Raw genomic sequence first — 16893 nt, 5'->3', positions numbered from 1 at the left:
AAAGGCAAACCAAGTTTCTCCCCACAAAAACAACCCATAAAAGAAAAGTGTTGTAGTGACTGGGACTTTTCCCAAGGGAGTTTTCTTGGGGCAACTTTCTGAACCCGTAGAAATGAAGCATTCCTTCCTTAGTTAACTGTCAGTAGGACCATTTTAACTTTATCACTCACAATTTCCATGGACTTATCCACATTCCAAGTGTAAAGGAGGCATTCTGTATGTAAAGGGGCAGAGTTCAAGTCCCCAAGTATTTCCTGGTTTTTAAAAGAAACCTCTTAAGACATCAAAACACTATGAATACATGCAAAACCTGAGCACTAGAAAAGGATGTTCCGCATGCTCCCATGCCCTGTGCATCATTTGCAGTAAGTATATTGGTCAGATCTGGCACTACCCAGATTAAAATTCCTTCTAAATAAGAGATCTAAATGCACAAATAAGGATTATGTGCTATGAATTGTGAAGTACATCTCACCTCTTGAAGCCTGAGGAGAAAATGCAGTTTTAATGCACTTTGATAGGTTACTGACTATGTCTGGATAATCCTGGCATTCTAGAATGCCAGGATTATCCAGACATAGCCAGCCACAGGGGATCAAGAAAACAAGGAAGACAGGGAAACCCACAGAGGCTTGTCTTTCTATTCTTCCTTTTCACCAGAAAAAAATGCCACCAACATCTTCTCTTGTAGACCTCTCAGCCTTTTCATTAAGAAAGTTTGATTTTGTAAACCGCCAAAATTTACCAAAAAATTGGTTCTATCTGCATTTTCTCTTCACTTCTCCCTTTAGCAGAAGCCTGTTAACAGGTCACAGATTCCTCAATTTCTCTTACTACATGTTAACTTGTTAACATTTTATGTTATACTGCTGGCCCCAGCTGGAGGTGTGGGGGGGTCCATATTTTGTTTTTTCTCACAGGCATAAAGCACTGTGGGTGCCTGCTTCACACCACCTGTGCCTTCCAGCTTCTTTTTAGGTATCTGGAGGTTCTACCTACTGTTGTGTATAGAACTTGCCTCCTGCAAATAAAGGAAGATGAGAAGGTGGAGGAAGAGAACAAAGAATATTTAGGAATGGTGGCCAGTTTTTCTGGATTCTTCACAAGACTTAGCTGGGGAGAAGTTAAAACCACTTTCTTGACAAACCCAGACTGGCTCATTTTCCTGTGTGAAAATGGACACCAGGGTTATGACTAAATACATCAAGGTGACTTCCAACTCTTGAGTAGAAGAACTAAAAATCTAATCGAGTTCATGATTTTTTTCTTTCCTTCCCAGTATAACTTGCTTTCGTAAATTCTCTTGATCTATCTTCTCACACAGTTAACATGCACTCAAAAGAGAAATATGAGAAGGGAGGAGATGATTAAAAAAAACTAAACCATCCTACAGGTTTCCCACATCCCAAAATATGAATACTCAGGAGTTGGCAAGCCATTTTAAACTATTTTACATTATTAAAAAGTGCTATTATATAAATAATCCCTAAAACTAAAGGCATGGGAAGTGTGGGCTGGGGTGAAACAACTGAGAGATTTTGTTTCAGGGCTCAGACTGCCATTAAATCACTAAATGTCAAGTCTTTCAGTGCCTGGTGTTTTCTCAATGACATAGGCTAACTAGTTTGCTATAAGGCCTGCCAGATAATGAAGAATTGGGCCAACAGTCTCTAAAAGGCCTAAGGAGGGACCAGCTTTTAGTCTCTCCTGAGGACATTGCTATCTTATAGAGCCCCTCCAAGATACCCTTACTTGTCACCACAGTAGCCAGATCCCAGAAAGAAACCTCAGTAGAGGCTTTTCTTTGGAAGTCACAATGTTATGATACAGGTGTCCACACATCTGGGGAGATATAGTTGTCTGAGTAGTGGTATGTTTTATGAGAACCTATGTGACTATGTAATAGTCACAGCTAAGAGTAGGGAAACTTGAGATAATGAAAGATGATGTATTCCAACATAGCCTTCATTTTTCATGATTTATAAAGATGAATCTTTTTTTTTAAACACCTGGGTTTCTCTTAAGCTATGTCCCCTTTAAAATTTACAACTTCATGAAGTATATCTATTCTATTTCTTACAGCATGCCATGTTTAAAGTCAGTATTCAGACAAAAACAATTTAGAACTACGAGGTGAAGCTAAGGAAGGGCAGGACATTTTATAAACTTCAAATCCTCCCCTATTCTAGTTGCATCTCCCATATTCTAAACAAGTCAGAAAGAGATTAACATTTTGCAGATTTTGGTTTAAAGCAAGTTCAATAAAGAGGAAGAAACCAACAGAAGAGACCAGCTCTCCTTATTTGAACTAGCCCATTAACTGTTTTATAATTAGCTTCAATTTATTCCCAGCATTAACTTCCTGAAGTTTATTTTGCTTTATTGGCAGAGAAGCAAGGCAATCAATCATTTATTTGCTTCCCCTGAAGACCCCCAATTAAACAAAGATTGAGTCAATCTGAACCGTGGATTTTATCATTAACCTGGAAACCATCACCTACTAAGAGGCAAACTACACAATCACAGGGTGTATGCATTCTAGAAACCTGGGGAGTGCAGGAATGAGGGCTTCACCCGCAGATGCAGCCATTCGCCCCTTTCACTAACAAGCTGCTTATGTGTAAGGGGAGAATAGATAGCCCGTGCTTATTGGGGAGAGGGGTTCCTGGCAATAATGACAGCGATGATTAAGTAATTGTGTATAAGCACACAGAGGGTCAGAAATGCATTTTAAGAGGTAGACAAAAAAAATATATATAATACTGAACAGAGAAGATGAAACAAATGATTTAGGCTTGCCAGGCTTTAAAAATATTAGTAGAAAGGAAATATTTCTGTTATGATACTGGCTTCATCTAGTTTCTTTAAAAACATGCTTTAAAGGCAAATGTTGCCCTCTGGGCTGGCCACGCCAGGCCGTGCCCTGGGCAGGCACATACCTTCCTTCTGGCTGCCTGCAGCGCTCTGCTGTTGCAGCAAGCTCTGGCTGTACAGCGTGGGCAGTGCCGCTGCCGCGTACTGCTGAATCCCTGAGTAGGCCTGGGTGAGGGCGTCCATGGTGCCCGCCGTGCCATTCGTCAAGCCCGTGGCGCCAAGTCCTCCATTCAGAGCCGCCATACCTGAGAGCATTTGAGCAACTTTACAAAAAACCCAACAATAGAGAAGAGAAATAGCACTTTTCATTAGTGCTTTCCAAAGGAAGTTAGAGAATCATTTGACACAAGTACAACAGCAAGTGCATGCAGTTCACACACCAGTCAAACCAACATGAAATTGAAAACAAAACGATGAAGTGATAAATCACAATAATGGTGAAAATACAAATAACAACCAAAACACTCCTACACAGTGATAATCCTCACTCGCTAGGCCAGTGATCAGAATTCACTGAGAATTCACTGAGTTATATAAAAGACCTTAGTGCCACAGTGTGCTTCTGGCAAGTACTGTTGTTACTGTTTTGAAATAAAAGCCTGCTGCTTGGAGCTTACAAGCGTGCAGAAAAATAAAAAACAACCCACCATTAGTGGTAGAGGCCTATAACATCTGTACACTTAAATCCATTTACCAGGCTCTTTGAGGAGCTGTGGGATGGCTCAAGGGGTTGAGGAGGAAAGGATAAAACAAAACTTTTCTCCCTTAAGCTGTCTGATGAGGAAGTGGCAGAGCCAAGCTCTGAACTCAATAATAGGCAAATCGGCAGTCCCATTAACTGGCTTTCCTGAAGAGCTGAAGATGTTGGCAGGAAGTAGGACCTTAGGAATAGCCTAGCTGATTAAAAATTAAGGCATAGGATAAAATGGGGACCCTTCTCTTAATTGCAGAGAATTGAAGTTGCTTATTCAGTATGAAATGCTAGAAACAGATTTGGACAGTTTTCAACAGCAGGTAGACATAGACACATAGACACACACACACACACACACACATAAACACACAAACACAAATATTAATCAGGGTCCCTGTAACTGGGGTTTCTGCCAATGGAAGAGCTCCATGTAGTGTTTTTCAGTCAACTGAGGTGACACCCATGTCTGTAAGCTGGATCTTGGCTATTAATTGATGTGAACTGGATGCTGGCCAGTATACTTTGCTGCTTTTTTCCCTTGTACCCTGGCTGCTCTTTTGCCCTATTATTGTTGCTGACTGTGTCACATTTTCCCTGAATACTGAGTCAAAACAAGCAATACTTTATAGAGTGTTAACTTCCATATGAACTCAGGAAATGGAAGAGGTGATGTCATAATCACCTTTAGTTCCCTTTGTGATTGAAACATTTTTTTACAAATACCTGTTTCTGGGAAGAACTTACTGAAACATGAAAATATTGAAGGGATTAGGGCTATTGATTAGGGTTATTAAAAGAGCAAAGATGAGTAAGTGAAAAAAATCTGTGGGAAGTCTCATGAGAACAGAGGTTACTCAGAAATTATATAGAGAAATCAAATACCAGAATCACCTCAAGGCTCCCACCCATGCTTTTACTTGTCACTCATAGGAACTAGAGCTGGGAATGTTCTGTTTATTCCACATATGTACCTGTTATTTTGACAGTGTCCTCTTGTAGATTACAAGAACTTCTTAAAAGATACAAGTAGACTATAGCTTACCAGTTTCAGGCCTGGTATTCTTTCTGGGGGGCTTGAGGAGACAGAATTGAGCCTTGGGTGACACTACCAAATTTGATCTCCTTAGTACAGATACAGAGGGGTTGGGTGAAGTGGTGAGGAGAGTGAAGTACTGAGAATAGGATAAAAACTTACTGAAAAAGGAAATGATTTCAAGCAGATCTAGCAAATACAAAGCTGAAAAGGTGTTGGCCAGCAGAGGTCCTGCTCACTCTGTTTCTTATTACAAAGGAGTTCATTTTCTATACTTTTTTTCCCCCGGTCATGCAAATAAGTGCTGTTAAAGAGCTTGGAAATAGTTTGTCCTCCTAATTACTCTAAACAATCCCTCAGACACTAATTAATCACATTTACCTCACTGCCTTTTTCCTTTTCCATCCCTGTTATTCTTAGGGCTGCTGCAAGGGCGGGCATTTTTCCTTTCTCCTCTTGGTCTTATTTTATCCTCACCTCCCAGTCTTTGTGTGAATGCAAAGACACATCAGTGTTTCTTTTCTGAGAGAGGTGATAGGTGGGTGTAAAACAACTCAGGGAGCAGCTGGGCACAGTTGGTTAGGTGCCCTTGCTTTGCTAGGGATACAGACGATCAAGTCATGGGGCTCAGCTCTTTCTTTGGAAAGTAGATTCCTCTGTGGGAAGCAGCTCTAGTAGGAAAGTGACTTGTGACTTGCCACTCAGACCATTTTCAGGCCTTCCATTCAAGACCCTTAGGAATTTCTTCCTGTGACTTCTGACTTCCATGACCTGGCTCCTTTGGGGGTGGAGGATTCCTCTGTGCAAAAATACATATTAAAACGGTAATTTCACAATTCAAACAAAGGGTGACAAGCCACAGAAGTGATCTGGATACAGAGCTAGCTATTTAATTGCAGGGTGCCTCTGAAAGTCCCTTCTCTTCTGCTATATGACTTTTTTTTAAATTGTCTAGGTCTTTCCCTCTTTTTGCCATTTTTTTTCCCCTGCTCTTTAAGCATAGGAACAGAGTGAACTTCATGCTCCTGAAAGCTGTATGTCTTAGGACTAGAATTGTGAGGCTTGCAGCTCTGGCAATCGATATTTCAGCCACAATCCCCACACCATGCCTGCACTTTACAGTGACTGGCTGTGTTTTGTACTATATCTCAGGACAACTCTGCTGTGTGAAGGGGTCTGCTTGCTTCCCCTGATTCCATGCCTTTGAGAGACAGTCATGGCTGGCCTTCCTTGCATGCGATGGACAGGCAGATGGCAGAGACTGCACCAACTGAAAGGGGTGTTGATGCTAAGAGGGAACCAGTCAGACCCTCTCCAGCCCAGGCTTCTGGCCATTGTACAACCATCCTTTTGAACAAAAAGGGGAAGCATTCTAAGAAGTACCAGGGCAGTGAGAATATTTAAAAAAACAAATTATCTTGGAAAGCCACGACTGAATTGATAACCTAGTAGAATTTGAAGAACCATCAAATGATGATTTCAACTTTTGAGAATTACTCCTGTCAATTATCTAATGTTATTTGTATTAAATAATCATTACAATGAAGATAATATTTGTCAACTCAGCTGCTGGTTTTTGATGACATCTGAAAATTTTTGACAATAGAAACAGATTTGAAGGTTGAGTTGAAAAAAATGCTGTCCCTTTCTTTGAAAAGACCAAATGGATGGATCATTTCATCCTATTTAATCTAGATTCCCATGCGAGCTATTTGAATGAGGAAGGCTGGGACAAAGGAGCAGGTGTGACCGGCTGCAATGAGGGGAGGTCTTTGCAAATGGTCTATCAAAAAGTTAGTGGATATCCTGACTACTAAATGCTTAAACTGTAACTGTTCTCGAAAGTTCCTCAATTGGAGACTTGAGGACCTGTGAGATAACCAAGTAAATTTGTGAAAATGACAGTGAAGAACCCACCTATAAATACAAGCATCTTTTTGTGTCCACTATGAAGAGGGTACTGAAAATTAGAATCAAAAGCAGAATACCCTAAGCAAACTCAATTTATTTGCAAGTCACTCTGCTAGGCTTTATATCAAAAACAGAACAGAGTGAGAACTGTACTAATCTCACAGATTCGTAATCTATTTACTGGATAAATTTTTCTGGGTATAGATGAGGTATATCCTTCTAAGCTGCAAGTTGATAACGAGAACTTAAGTACAAAATTTTTAGAACTAGAATAGATGAATATGATTAAGTGCAATTAGTGTAATTTATAACTCTGCCTATGGTAATATGGTCACAAATGTATGTGAGGTTGTGTATCTAAAAAAATGTTCTCAAAATACATATTAAAATAGTAATTTCACAGTTCAAATAAAGGGCTGGCCAAACTACAGTAACATGCCCAAGGTATCTTCTCATTTCTCTCTCTTACGTAAAATATTTCCATAAATGCTTCACTGGATATTTATGGCTGGTTATAATTGGTCATCATTTCAAGCACTACAGGTAAGTCATTTGAAAGGATTAGGTCATTTAAATGAGAAAAACTAAGGATGCTATTTGACAGACATTTAAACACAAAATCAGATACAGACTCTTGGGTGGACATAGCTTCAAAAAATATTTTCTTCCTCTTAGTTCAGATAGTAATATACAGAACATGCCTGGAGGACCCTCCAATAATCCAGAGGTAAAAGCCTTGTTGGTGAATTACACACGTTCTTTATTTCTGATCTTGTCAATTTCTGCTTTTTCTCTAGGGCACTATACTTATTTTTAGCCCCTCAACTCATGAATGTATTAAGGAAAAAAAAGATTGAATGCAAACAATTTTAGCTACTTGTCTATTAACTAAAACTTTATCTTCTGGGGGAGGCAAGTGACTCTTCTGGTAGAGAGAGGGGTAAAATTTATAAGAAGATAAATTTGGGAATTTTGTATTCCTTTTACCCACTTTCTCCCCAGCTCCTCTGTCTATGGAAAAGAGGATCCATTCAGAAAACCAGAAAACTCTCCTCATTGTAGAAAGAAGCAGCAGAGATATGGAAGCTGTGGCCAGTTATTTGAGAAGCTATCTCTGTTTAGGTAACTCTTTCTTGGCTACCTTTGAGAATTACCCACTAGGGACAGGCAGTTTTATCAGGTCTATTGAGAAAGACTGGGTTGAAAAAGGACACTACATGAGAAGGTTTTCTTTTGGTACTTAAGAAGCAAATATTGGGCCTCCCCGGTGGTGCAGCGGGTTGAGCGCGGCACTATGAAGCTGTCCACAGCCTCTGCAGCATGGGTCCATTCCCGGCTGGCCAAGGAGCAACCCACATGGCAGAGCAGACCTCTGTTGTCTTGCCCGCTGCTTCCCTCAGCGGTGTACTTCAGTTGGTTTGCCTGTCCTGCTCCCCACTCTGGTGAATCCTCTCAGCCTCCCGTGCCTCTGGCCCATACCCCAGCTATTGTATAAGTAAAAAAAAAAAAAAAATCCTTAAATTAAAAAAAAAAAAGCAGCAAATATTAGCTCCAAGCCAGTGTTGGGATTATTACATAGCTTTGTGCCGGGAACATTCACTAAGTCAGAGGGAATGCATTTTTGTTTGTGCATGATTTCATTAAACATTTTCCTGGTTTGGGTTATTTCAAAGTAGAAACAGTCTTAATTTCCTATGAACTATACATACTATATTAACCCAGTTGCAAAAAACTTAAAAAACAAAAAAACTAACACAGTTTAAACCCATTATCCTTGCCAGAAGAAAAGTGTGTATGACAGACCCCACACAAGAACAAGTCATGGTTTGTCTGCCATTCGCCAAACTCCCTCCTTTGTCCCTCATGAAATGATGGGGAAATCCCAGCATAGTACAACAGACTAGGATGGACAGACACAGGACTACAAAGACAAGAGGACACAACACACAGCAGTCATGAGCACGTGCCGAGGAGGACAGCCATTCCCACTGGCCTGTTACTTTGAGATCAAGGACAGGCAGGTGATCAAATCAGAGTCCTTGTTTTAGGGGAACTAGGTCCTGGGGCAAGAGAAGCAGCATGAAGCAGTGTGTGCAAATACACACTTCTGCAGCCGAGGGGAGGGACAACAGGTGGATTGGCGTGTCTGCAGAACAAGGTCAGAAACAGGAGTCAAAGCAATGTGGGTTTCTCCCGCCTCTGGAAGGGGCGCTGAGGCAGTTTTAGCTGGGAGAAAACTAGGACTGTCACATGGTTCACACTTCATCCATTACTTGCTAATCAAGAGCCATCACCTCTGGAAGGGAAAATCTGTCTCTTATTTTGTCTATGGTGAGATAAAACTCAGTTCAAGTGTTTGCTTATTTTTTCCCCCATAGCATCTGAATATAAGGACGTAATAAAACCTGCAAACCACCTACCTCTAAATACGTGATTTATTTTCTTATTAGGATTATAAATCTTCACCTACACCTAAATAAGTTCTAAGTTCTATTTTATCAAATAAACTGCGAGGCATTCTTTTGGAGCTTTTAAAGTATAGAATTTTAGGGATTTTTGCCTAAAAACTGCATGTAAGTGATGACCCTTAAAAACAGTTCACTTATTGAATCATGGCTCAAAATAGGATAGCTTGTCTCGGGGCCCCTTCTTAAAACTTAAAAGCTTGCCTGGGCTGCATGGTGGGTAACTGGGCCACCAAATCAGAATCTTTTTGGCTGTCATGATCCTACTGGGCAGGCAATCAAGGGTACCAACGGAAGGAAAAGACAAATGAAGTCCCTTCTGGGCTGAGGATCAATTCCCCCTAGTGCAGGACCAGCACCAAACCATGAGTCCAAAATATGGCATCCTCTGGCCAGCTACCATTCTCCTCCCCATGAATGGAAATGGAAGGCTCATAGGACAGAACCTGGAGCTCTCTGTTGTCCATGTTTCAGAGCTAAGTAATTTTGTAAACTATTTGCTTTACTCTGCTCAGCCTGCTATGGAAACAGACTGTAGTGGAATGACCCCTGCCTACAGGGTCCTAGTCATGACTCCATGTCACAGCTCCACAGCAGCTCCTTTGAACTCAACATTATTTCATTCTTCTGAAGACCTCACTTTTCTCTTATATAACTGACATCATTCTTTGGGTTTTAGAGTTGGAGAGCACCTTTAAGATCATCTGATGCAGAACTTTCAATTTTCAAACAGGGACTCCCACAGGAGACTGATTTGCCTAAAATCCTGCAGATGCTAGTAGCAAACTCAGAGATGGACCCATGGTTTCTAGCCCATGTCTTTTTCTATTATAACACTGCCTCTAAGAATAGAATAAAAATCAAACCAAAACCAAACCCCTCCACACCTACAAGTATCTGTGTAGCACATAAATCAATGGATGAATACACATCCTACATATTAGGAAAACACCAAGGTAAGTAGTTGGGGTAATTTTTGACCCAAGAATTACCTATCAAACCATGTGCTCCTCCATCCCAAGTGTTAGTTCTCCTGTTTTGTACCCCTTTTAAAGTCATTTGTGGCTAAGCATTTTCTGTGGAAAATTTGGGGGAAGGCTGTCCACCAGAGCAGCAAATACTCACTGTTTATGGTACCTGCTAGTGCATTAATATTATTCAATCCAACAGTGGCTCCCGCCAATCCTTGCAGAGTCCCAAGAGAGGTCAAAGAATTCATAGCCGCACCAGCAGTGGAGTTGGGGGTTGAAGCAGCCACTAAAACAAAAAGAAGACAGGAAAACAGAAAAAGCACTAGATGAGTGTAAGTCCACTGGCTGGAAAAGGAATCTGTCCTCAACGCTGGACCTGGGGGTTTGCCTAACTGGCAGGAGTCAGTCTATCAGCCACACTTACTTTTTGGTGTAAAAAGACATGGGATTGTACAGTGGGGAGGCAGTTTGGCAGTCAGGCATGGTGATTTAAAAAAAAAATAGGGCCTCCCCTGGTGGCACAGCGGTTGAGCGCTGGGCTGCGAAGCTGCCCGCAGCCTCTGCAGCACCAGTTCGATCCCCGGCCACCGGCGAGGGTCCCACATGGTGCGACAGACCTCTCCTGCCGTGCCTGCTGCTCCCCTCAGCAGTGTATTTCGTCAGTCTGCCTGTTCTGTTCCCTGCTCTGGCTCTGGTGTATTCTCTCGCCCTCCTGCGCTTCTGACTGTACCCAGTGCTTGTATAAATAAATAAATAAATCTTAAAAAAAAAATCATCATAGCTCTATTTTGCCAGGATGGTGAATATGTACACTGCTGGTCAGTCAGGGGAAATTTGCAAATAGCCTCATGTTAGGAGAACCTCTGCCCTCTAAGCTGCCTCATCCAATTTAAAAAATTACCAACACAAAAAGGGTAGGTATGGGGGAATAAAATGACAATTCTTGGCTTTTTTACTGTTGCTGCTTCAGATGTGGCATTTCTCATTGAAGTTTGAAAAAAAAAAAGTCATACAGCTTCCTGAATGTGACAGATGCTGGGACCCAGGTGGTGGTGATAATAGAGGGGGTGAGTGATGAAGAGAAAACCATTTTGGTTCAAAAATCTCCTTATACTTTCATACTTCTCCCCATAAAAAAAAAATAGCAGCTTTGTCTACAAATCACATACCATAAAACTTGCCCCATTAAAATGTACAATTCAGTGGTTTTTAGTATATTCCCAGAGTTGTTTGATGGTCAGCACCACAATCTAATTTTAAAACATTTCTATTATCCTCTAAAAAAACCCATACCCATTAGTACTCATTTCACATTCTCTCCTTCCCTTTGACATTAGCAACCACCAATTTACTTTCTGTCACTATGAATTTGCCTAGTCTGGATAGTTCATATAAAACACAAATCATAAAATATAGGATCTTTTGTGACTGTGACTGCTTTTCACTTAGCAAAATGTTTTCAAGGTTCATTCATGTTGCAATATGTGCCAGTATTTTATTCCTTTCAATGGCTGAATATTACCCCATTGGCTAGAACACCACATTTTGTTTATCCATTCATCAGTTGTTGATTGTTCCCACTTTTGGGTGATTATGAGTAACGATGCTATGAACATTTGTGTACACAGTTTTGTGTAGACATGTTTTCAATTTTCTTGCATATACACCCAGGACTGGGACTGCTGGACCATGTCCTAAATCCACATGTACCATTTTGAAGAAATGAGAGACTGTTTTCCAAAGTACTATGCTCCCTATCCCTTTTACCCTTAAAGTTGCTTCTGTAATTAATATTTTAAGAACCTTACATTTGTAAGGTTTACAGTCTGCTTTTTTCCACATATACCATCTTTATCCTAGTGATGGAGAAAAGGCTTCACTAAACTCCACTGCTAAAGGCAGCAATTGATCCATTTCTATCTGTGAAGTCACTGTGAGTACACAAACTTCCAAGTAGCAATGGCCAGGAAGTTCGCCGTCTTCCTGGACTGTTCCCGCCCAGCTGGAGTTCATCCCTCTCTGCCTTCGGAGACCACATAGCATTGCTTGCAAAGTGCCTTGTGTGGATTCCATTTGGAAGAAGCCAAATCAAATCCAAAAAATAATGTTCCCACCTTGTCACATTTTTGTGACGTGTATGACCTTACCTTCTGATACCGATAAATATTTTCTTGTTTTAATAGAGAAGCATATACAATCAAAGCAATGTTTCTAGTCCTTTATGCATTATGAAACGTTTCAAGTTATGCAAAAGCAGAGACAATAATATGAACTCCCATAAATTATTGCCCAAATTTGAAAATAGCTGAGAACATTTTTCTAATGTATTTTCAAGTGAATCTTATACTTGATGTCATTTCCTACATACATGATTATATTTGGTGGTGGTTTACCAAAGGAGACTGATAGTTCTACAATAGTAGAAATGGTGGATCAACTAGAAGTTAACAGAGAAAACTAGAAAAATATACAGAATTGCCCTTCTGGACCCAAAACAAACTTCAAGAACTGGCCAAAAAGACTTCCTCTGCAAAGGGGTTTGATATTAACTGAATCCGATGCTCTGGACAGTTTATGACCCATAGCCAAAAACAATAGATCAAACAATTAGAAATTAGTGAAGGAATTAGACCAGCCAGAAACTTAATAGTGAGATGAGGCAGAGGCAAAGAAACATTTTGAAGAATTATGCCATTTGAAAAAGAAAATAGAAGGATTTATTTATGGCCTAAAGCAATGACATCAGAAGCATACTAGGAGAATAGACTTCACTGAATTATTCCAGCATGTCACTAAACAAATAAGCAAACAAGAAGTGGGTGTGGGGAGTAGAGTAGGTGAAGGGGGTCAGAATTGCCATGATGTATTATCTAAAATGTCCAGTTCAGTGGTCAAAAAACTTAGGAGATGTGCAAAGAAACAGTGTGAGCCACCTACAGCAAAAATGCAGGTAACAGATACTGCACTGGAGAGGGTCCAGAAATCGGACTTAGCACACAAAGACAGCAAAACCACAATTATAAGTATAGCCAAAGGATGAAAGGAAATTATACTTTAAAAACTAAGGGGAGGTGATAATGTTTCTTCAAATGAAGACTATCAATAGATAGAAACTATAACAATGAACAAAATGGAAGTTCTAGAGTTGAACAGTAAATTAACAAATGAAAAATTCACTCTAGGGGCTCAAATGTAGATTCCAGCAGGCAGAATGAGTAAACTTGAAGTAAACTGATAGAGATGATGCAATGTGAAGAACACAGAAGAATCAAAGAGTGAGTAAAAATGAATAGAACCTTAAAGAAACAGGAGACACCATTTAAGCATATCAACATATATCTAAAGTGAACAAGACTGGAGAGAGAAAAGAATATTCAAAGAGATGATGAATGAAAACCCCTAAGTTAATGACAAAAATGTAATCATTCAATAAAATCAACAACTTCAAAAGTATGACACCACAAAGAGACCCATATCCAGGCACATGATAGCGAAAATGTTGAAAGACGATTCTGAAAGAGGAACAAAAAATGACTCATGTGCTAGGGGATCCGCATAAGATTAACAGCTGACTTCTCTGGAGAAACAGTGGGCCAGAAGGCAGTGGGTTGACACAAAGTACTGAAAACAAAACTATGAACTAAGAATCTTGCATAAAAGGAAGGTGCAGTAATAACATTCTTAGATGAACAAAAATTGAATTTGTTGCTAATAGAGGTGCCTTATAAGAAATACTAAAGGATGTTCTTCAGGCTGAGAGCATGTGACCCTATCTCCCCATCCCTCAACACACACACAGAGTACCAATATTGGTCATTATAAAAGGCAATATAGTCACATGCTTTCCGCTTAACTGATTTAAAAATCACTTGCCTAAAACAGTATGTATGATGGTATTGACTCTGTAACATAAAGAAATGTGATATATTTGACAATAAAGCACAAAAGGAATTAGGGGGAGGTGGCAAGAAAAGTACACCAAATGGTAACCACTGAAAGAAATTAAGGTAACCAGAAATGGTAAATGTGAAGCTGTGTTACACACAAACACTGGAGATATATGCTTGTATTCTTTTCAGCTTCTTTAAAAGACATGACTGAATAAATAAGCACAGCAATATACTGTTTGGTTTGTAACATATAGAGAAAAGTGCTTATATCATCACAATGATGACAGAGATTAAAAAAAGGCATCATTAAATGAAGCATGACTATAAATTCAGACACACAAATAAGTTACATGTAAAGGGATGGAATAATACATATCAATAACAAACACAGGAGCTAGACAGGCTATGTTAATATGAGATAATATGCAACAATTTTAGAGACAAAGAAAATTGGGTCACCTTGCATTGCTGTACCCCAAGATGGGGACAGGGTGGAGAGTAGGAGGAAGAGCAATCAAACATGAAACTAAGAAAAGCAAACTAAGTTACTTGCCTTACTCCATGTATTCCATCTCTTTGGACAAAACTTTGAAAATTCACCTAAATTTGAGCCTCAGCTGGGAAAGAGACCTTGACTGCGTATCTAACTGGTCTTAAAAAATCTTTTCAATTCTAGCAAATAATCTAAAGCAAAAGAAAAACTGAAATCTGTCACACAGCCAATCTCAATCAAATACTTTGAAACTAAATATTCAACAGATGCACAAAAGAGAAAGAGACCCTAGATACAATAGACAGAGACAAATGCCACCGACACACATATTTTCCTATTTCTGTGTTGGCAGATTGGCAAGATGCTGCCTTGGGTAATTGCATTCTGCCCACCTAAAATTCCCTTCAGTCTCCATGAGAACTATATCCTTTGCTTTCTCAATTAAACTGTTTACAAAATGCCAAAGACACATTACAGGGAAAGGGTGGTGTAGAGACGTGGGATCATTATCGCCCACAGCAGCTCTCTTGTGCAAGGCTGCTCCATGGGAACCTGAGGCTGCACGGCAGAGCCCAGAGGGACACGAGGGGCAGACGACACTTGTCATAGGTTACACTGACCACTGCCCAACCAGCCCAAAGGTGTTATGAGCTGCTGCTGACCAGGACATAAAATGGTCATGCAATAAACGAAAGCCATGTTTCTATCATCTCGCATGGCAACACAGTTCTGTGCCTGGTTATGAAAACATGGAGGGGGGCAACAGTGGGGAGTGTTAAAGGGTGAGGGGAACTGGGGTTGGTGGTGGTAAAGGGCAACTGAAACTGGTGGTGAGGATGTGCCTGCTGTGGCCTGGTCATAAAATGTTTTTCTCATCTGATCAGCCTAGTTCATTGTGTGTATTTTTTTATATATATACATTTTTCTCTTTTTAAATTTATTTATTTATACAAGCACTGGGTACAGTCAGAAGCGCGGGAGGGTGAGAGAATTCACCAGAGCCAGAGCGGGGAACAGAACAGGCAGACTGATGAAGTACACTGCTGAGGGGAGCAGCGGGCGGCAGGAGAGGTCTGCGCGCCATGTGGGACCTTCGCCTGGTGGCCGGGGATCGAACAGGCACTGCAGAGGCTGCGGGCAGCTTCGCAACCCAGTGCTCAACCGCTGTGCCACTGGGGAGGCCCAGTTCATTGTTGAAATAAACTAAGCAGCGTGAACCCAAACACCTATCCCAATCCAGGGGATAAAATGGGTTCTTCCTCCTCACAGCTGTCAAGAATTTCATGACCCAGGTGGAAACTGCTGGTCACAGGAGGAGCACCTAAGTCATGAGGCAGGCAGGCCACGCAGGAAGGAAAGAGAATAGTGACAGAAGAGCCCTTGCAATAACTGTTGTCAAGTAGCTCAAACAACTGGACTTGCCCGCCCAACTTAAGGATTTGCTTCTTTTCCTTAAACCCCATGAACAGTAAGATTCTCACACAGTCTTTCATTACAGGATGGATCCTCCCCGGCCACACTTGTACTAGACAGGGAGTGTCTTCTCCACTTTGACAAAGAGCAAGTGGGGGATCAGCATGAAGGTTGTGCCCATGCACTCGGGGAGTGGGGGTTCAGGAGGGACCTGCACTTTTGCTGTGTGGGAGTCCCTGATGCAGAGGCCAACCCACCTCTGCTGTCTAGGCAGCTAGGTTGTGGAGAGAAGGGCCATTTAGAAAACATTCAAATTCCCTTATGGAAGGAACAGCGACTAATTTGATGGGGGAGACTGGGGAGTAGCTGACATCCATTGGGCAGGGCGAGGGACCACTGAGGTTAAGTCCCAGATACCAATGGGTGCTTGTGGAAGGTCTTCCTGTTCTAACATCTGTATTACTGGGTAGATAAATAAATTTATTTGGCTCCCTAGGGCCATGTTGTGAGAGGGAGGTAAGATTGTTACTGTATTCTCTCTGACAGGCAGAATGATGGCCCCCCTCTAAATATGTCCATGTCCTAACTCCTGGAACCTGTGAATGCCTTAGGTTACAAGACAGGAGAAATTAACAGCTCTTCTTCAGATGACCTAGAAACGAGGACTTTCCTGCATTACGAGGGTGGGCTGAATGGAACCACAACTGTTCTTATCAGAGGAAGAGGGAAGCTAAGACCAGAGAGAGGCAGCCCAAGGAGGTGACCAGACATTGCTGGGTGAGGGTGGAAGAAATAAGGGGGCATGAATCAAGGAAAGTCAGTGACCTCTAGAAACTGGGAAGCAAGGAAAATGCTTCTTTCTTAGAATTTCCAGGGAGGAACGTACCTTCCTGATGCCTTGCTCGTAGCCTAGTGAGGGTGCTGGACTTCTGACCTACAGAACTGTAAGATAATACATGTGTGCGGATTGATAGTCTGTCACAGCAGCAAACAAAACGGATCTGTTCTCCACTTTACTAGGAATAAGGTTAACAGTGATGGTAGAGTTTTAGCCCCTAGCACAGAGGAGGAGCTGGACTCTGTCCCGGGACATCTGGACACTGCCCAGGCAGGAGGGCTCGAGCCTCCATAGTGCCCTGGCCTGAACTC

General features: G+C 41.2%; 1 protein-coding gene across 15 annotated transcripts in view; it reads right to left on the bottom strand.

The window, feature by feature from the left end:
- Positions 1–16893, bottom strand: part of CELF2 (CUGBP Elav-like family member 2) — a 591625-nt gene that overhangs the window by 10524 nt on the left and 564208 nt on the right. For 11 of the 15 annotated variants that reach the window (XM_054695080.1, XM_054695077.1, XM_054695079.1 and 8 more), the window contains 2 exons: positions 10115–10234; positions 2940–3137 (listed from right to left, as the gene is read on the bottom strand). In XM_054695080.1, coding sequence (XP_054551055.1) covers positions 2940–3137; positions 10115–10234 — 318 coding nt within the window. Of the gene's footprint in view, positions 1–2939; positions 3138–10102; positions 10235–16893 lie in introns of all 15 variants that reach the window. The other 4 variants (XM_054695076.1, XM_054695082.1, XM_054695078.1 and 1 more) reach the window with 2 other exon arrangements.

The sequence above is a fragment of the Talpa occidentalis genome, unplaced genomic scaffold, assembly GCF_014898055.3.
Source record: "Talpa occidentalis isolate TD23 unplaced genomic scaffold, MPIMG_talOcc4v2.1 talOcc4.14, whole genome shotgun sequence".
Classification (NCBI taxonomy): Eukaryota; Metazoa; Chordata; class Mammalia; order Eulipotyphla; family Talpidae; genus Talpa; species Talpa occidentalis.
Note: the sequence above shows the minus strand (reverse complement) of the source record. Positions and strands in the feature narration are given on the sequence as shown.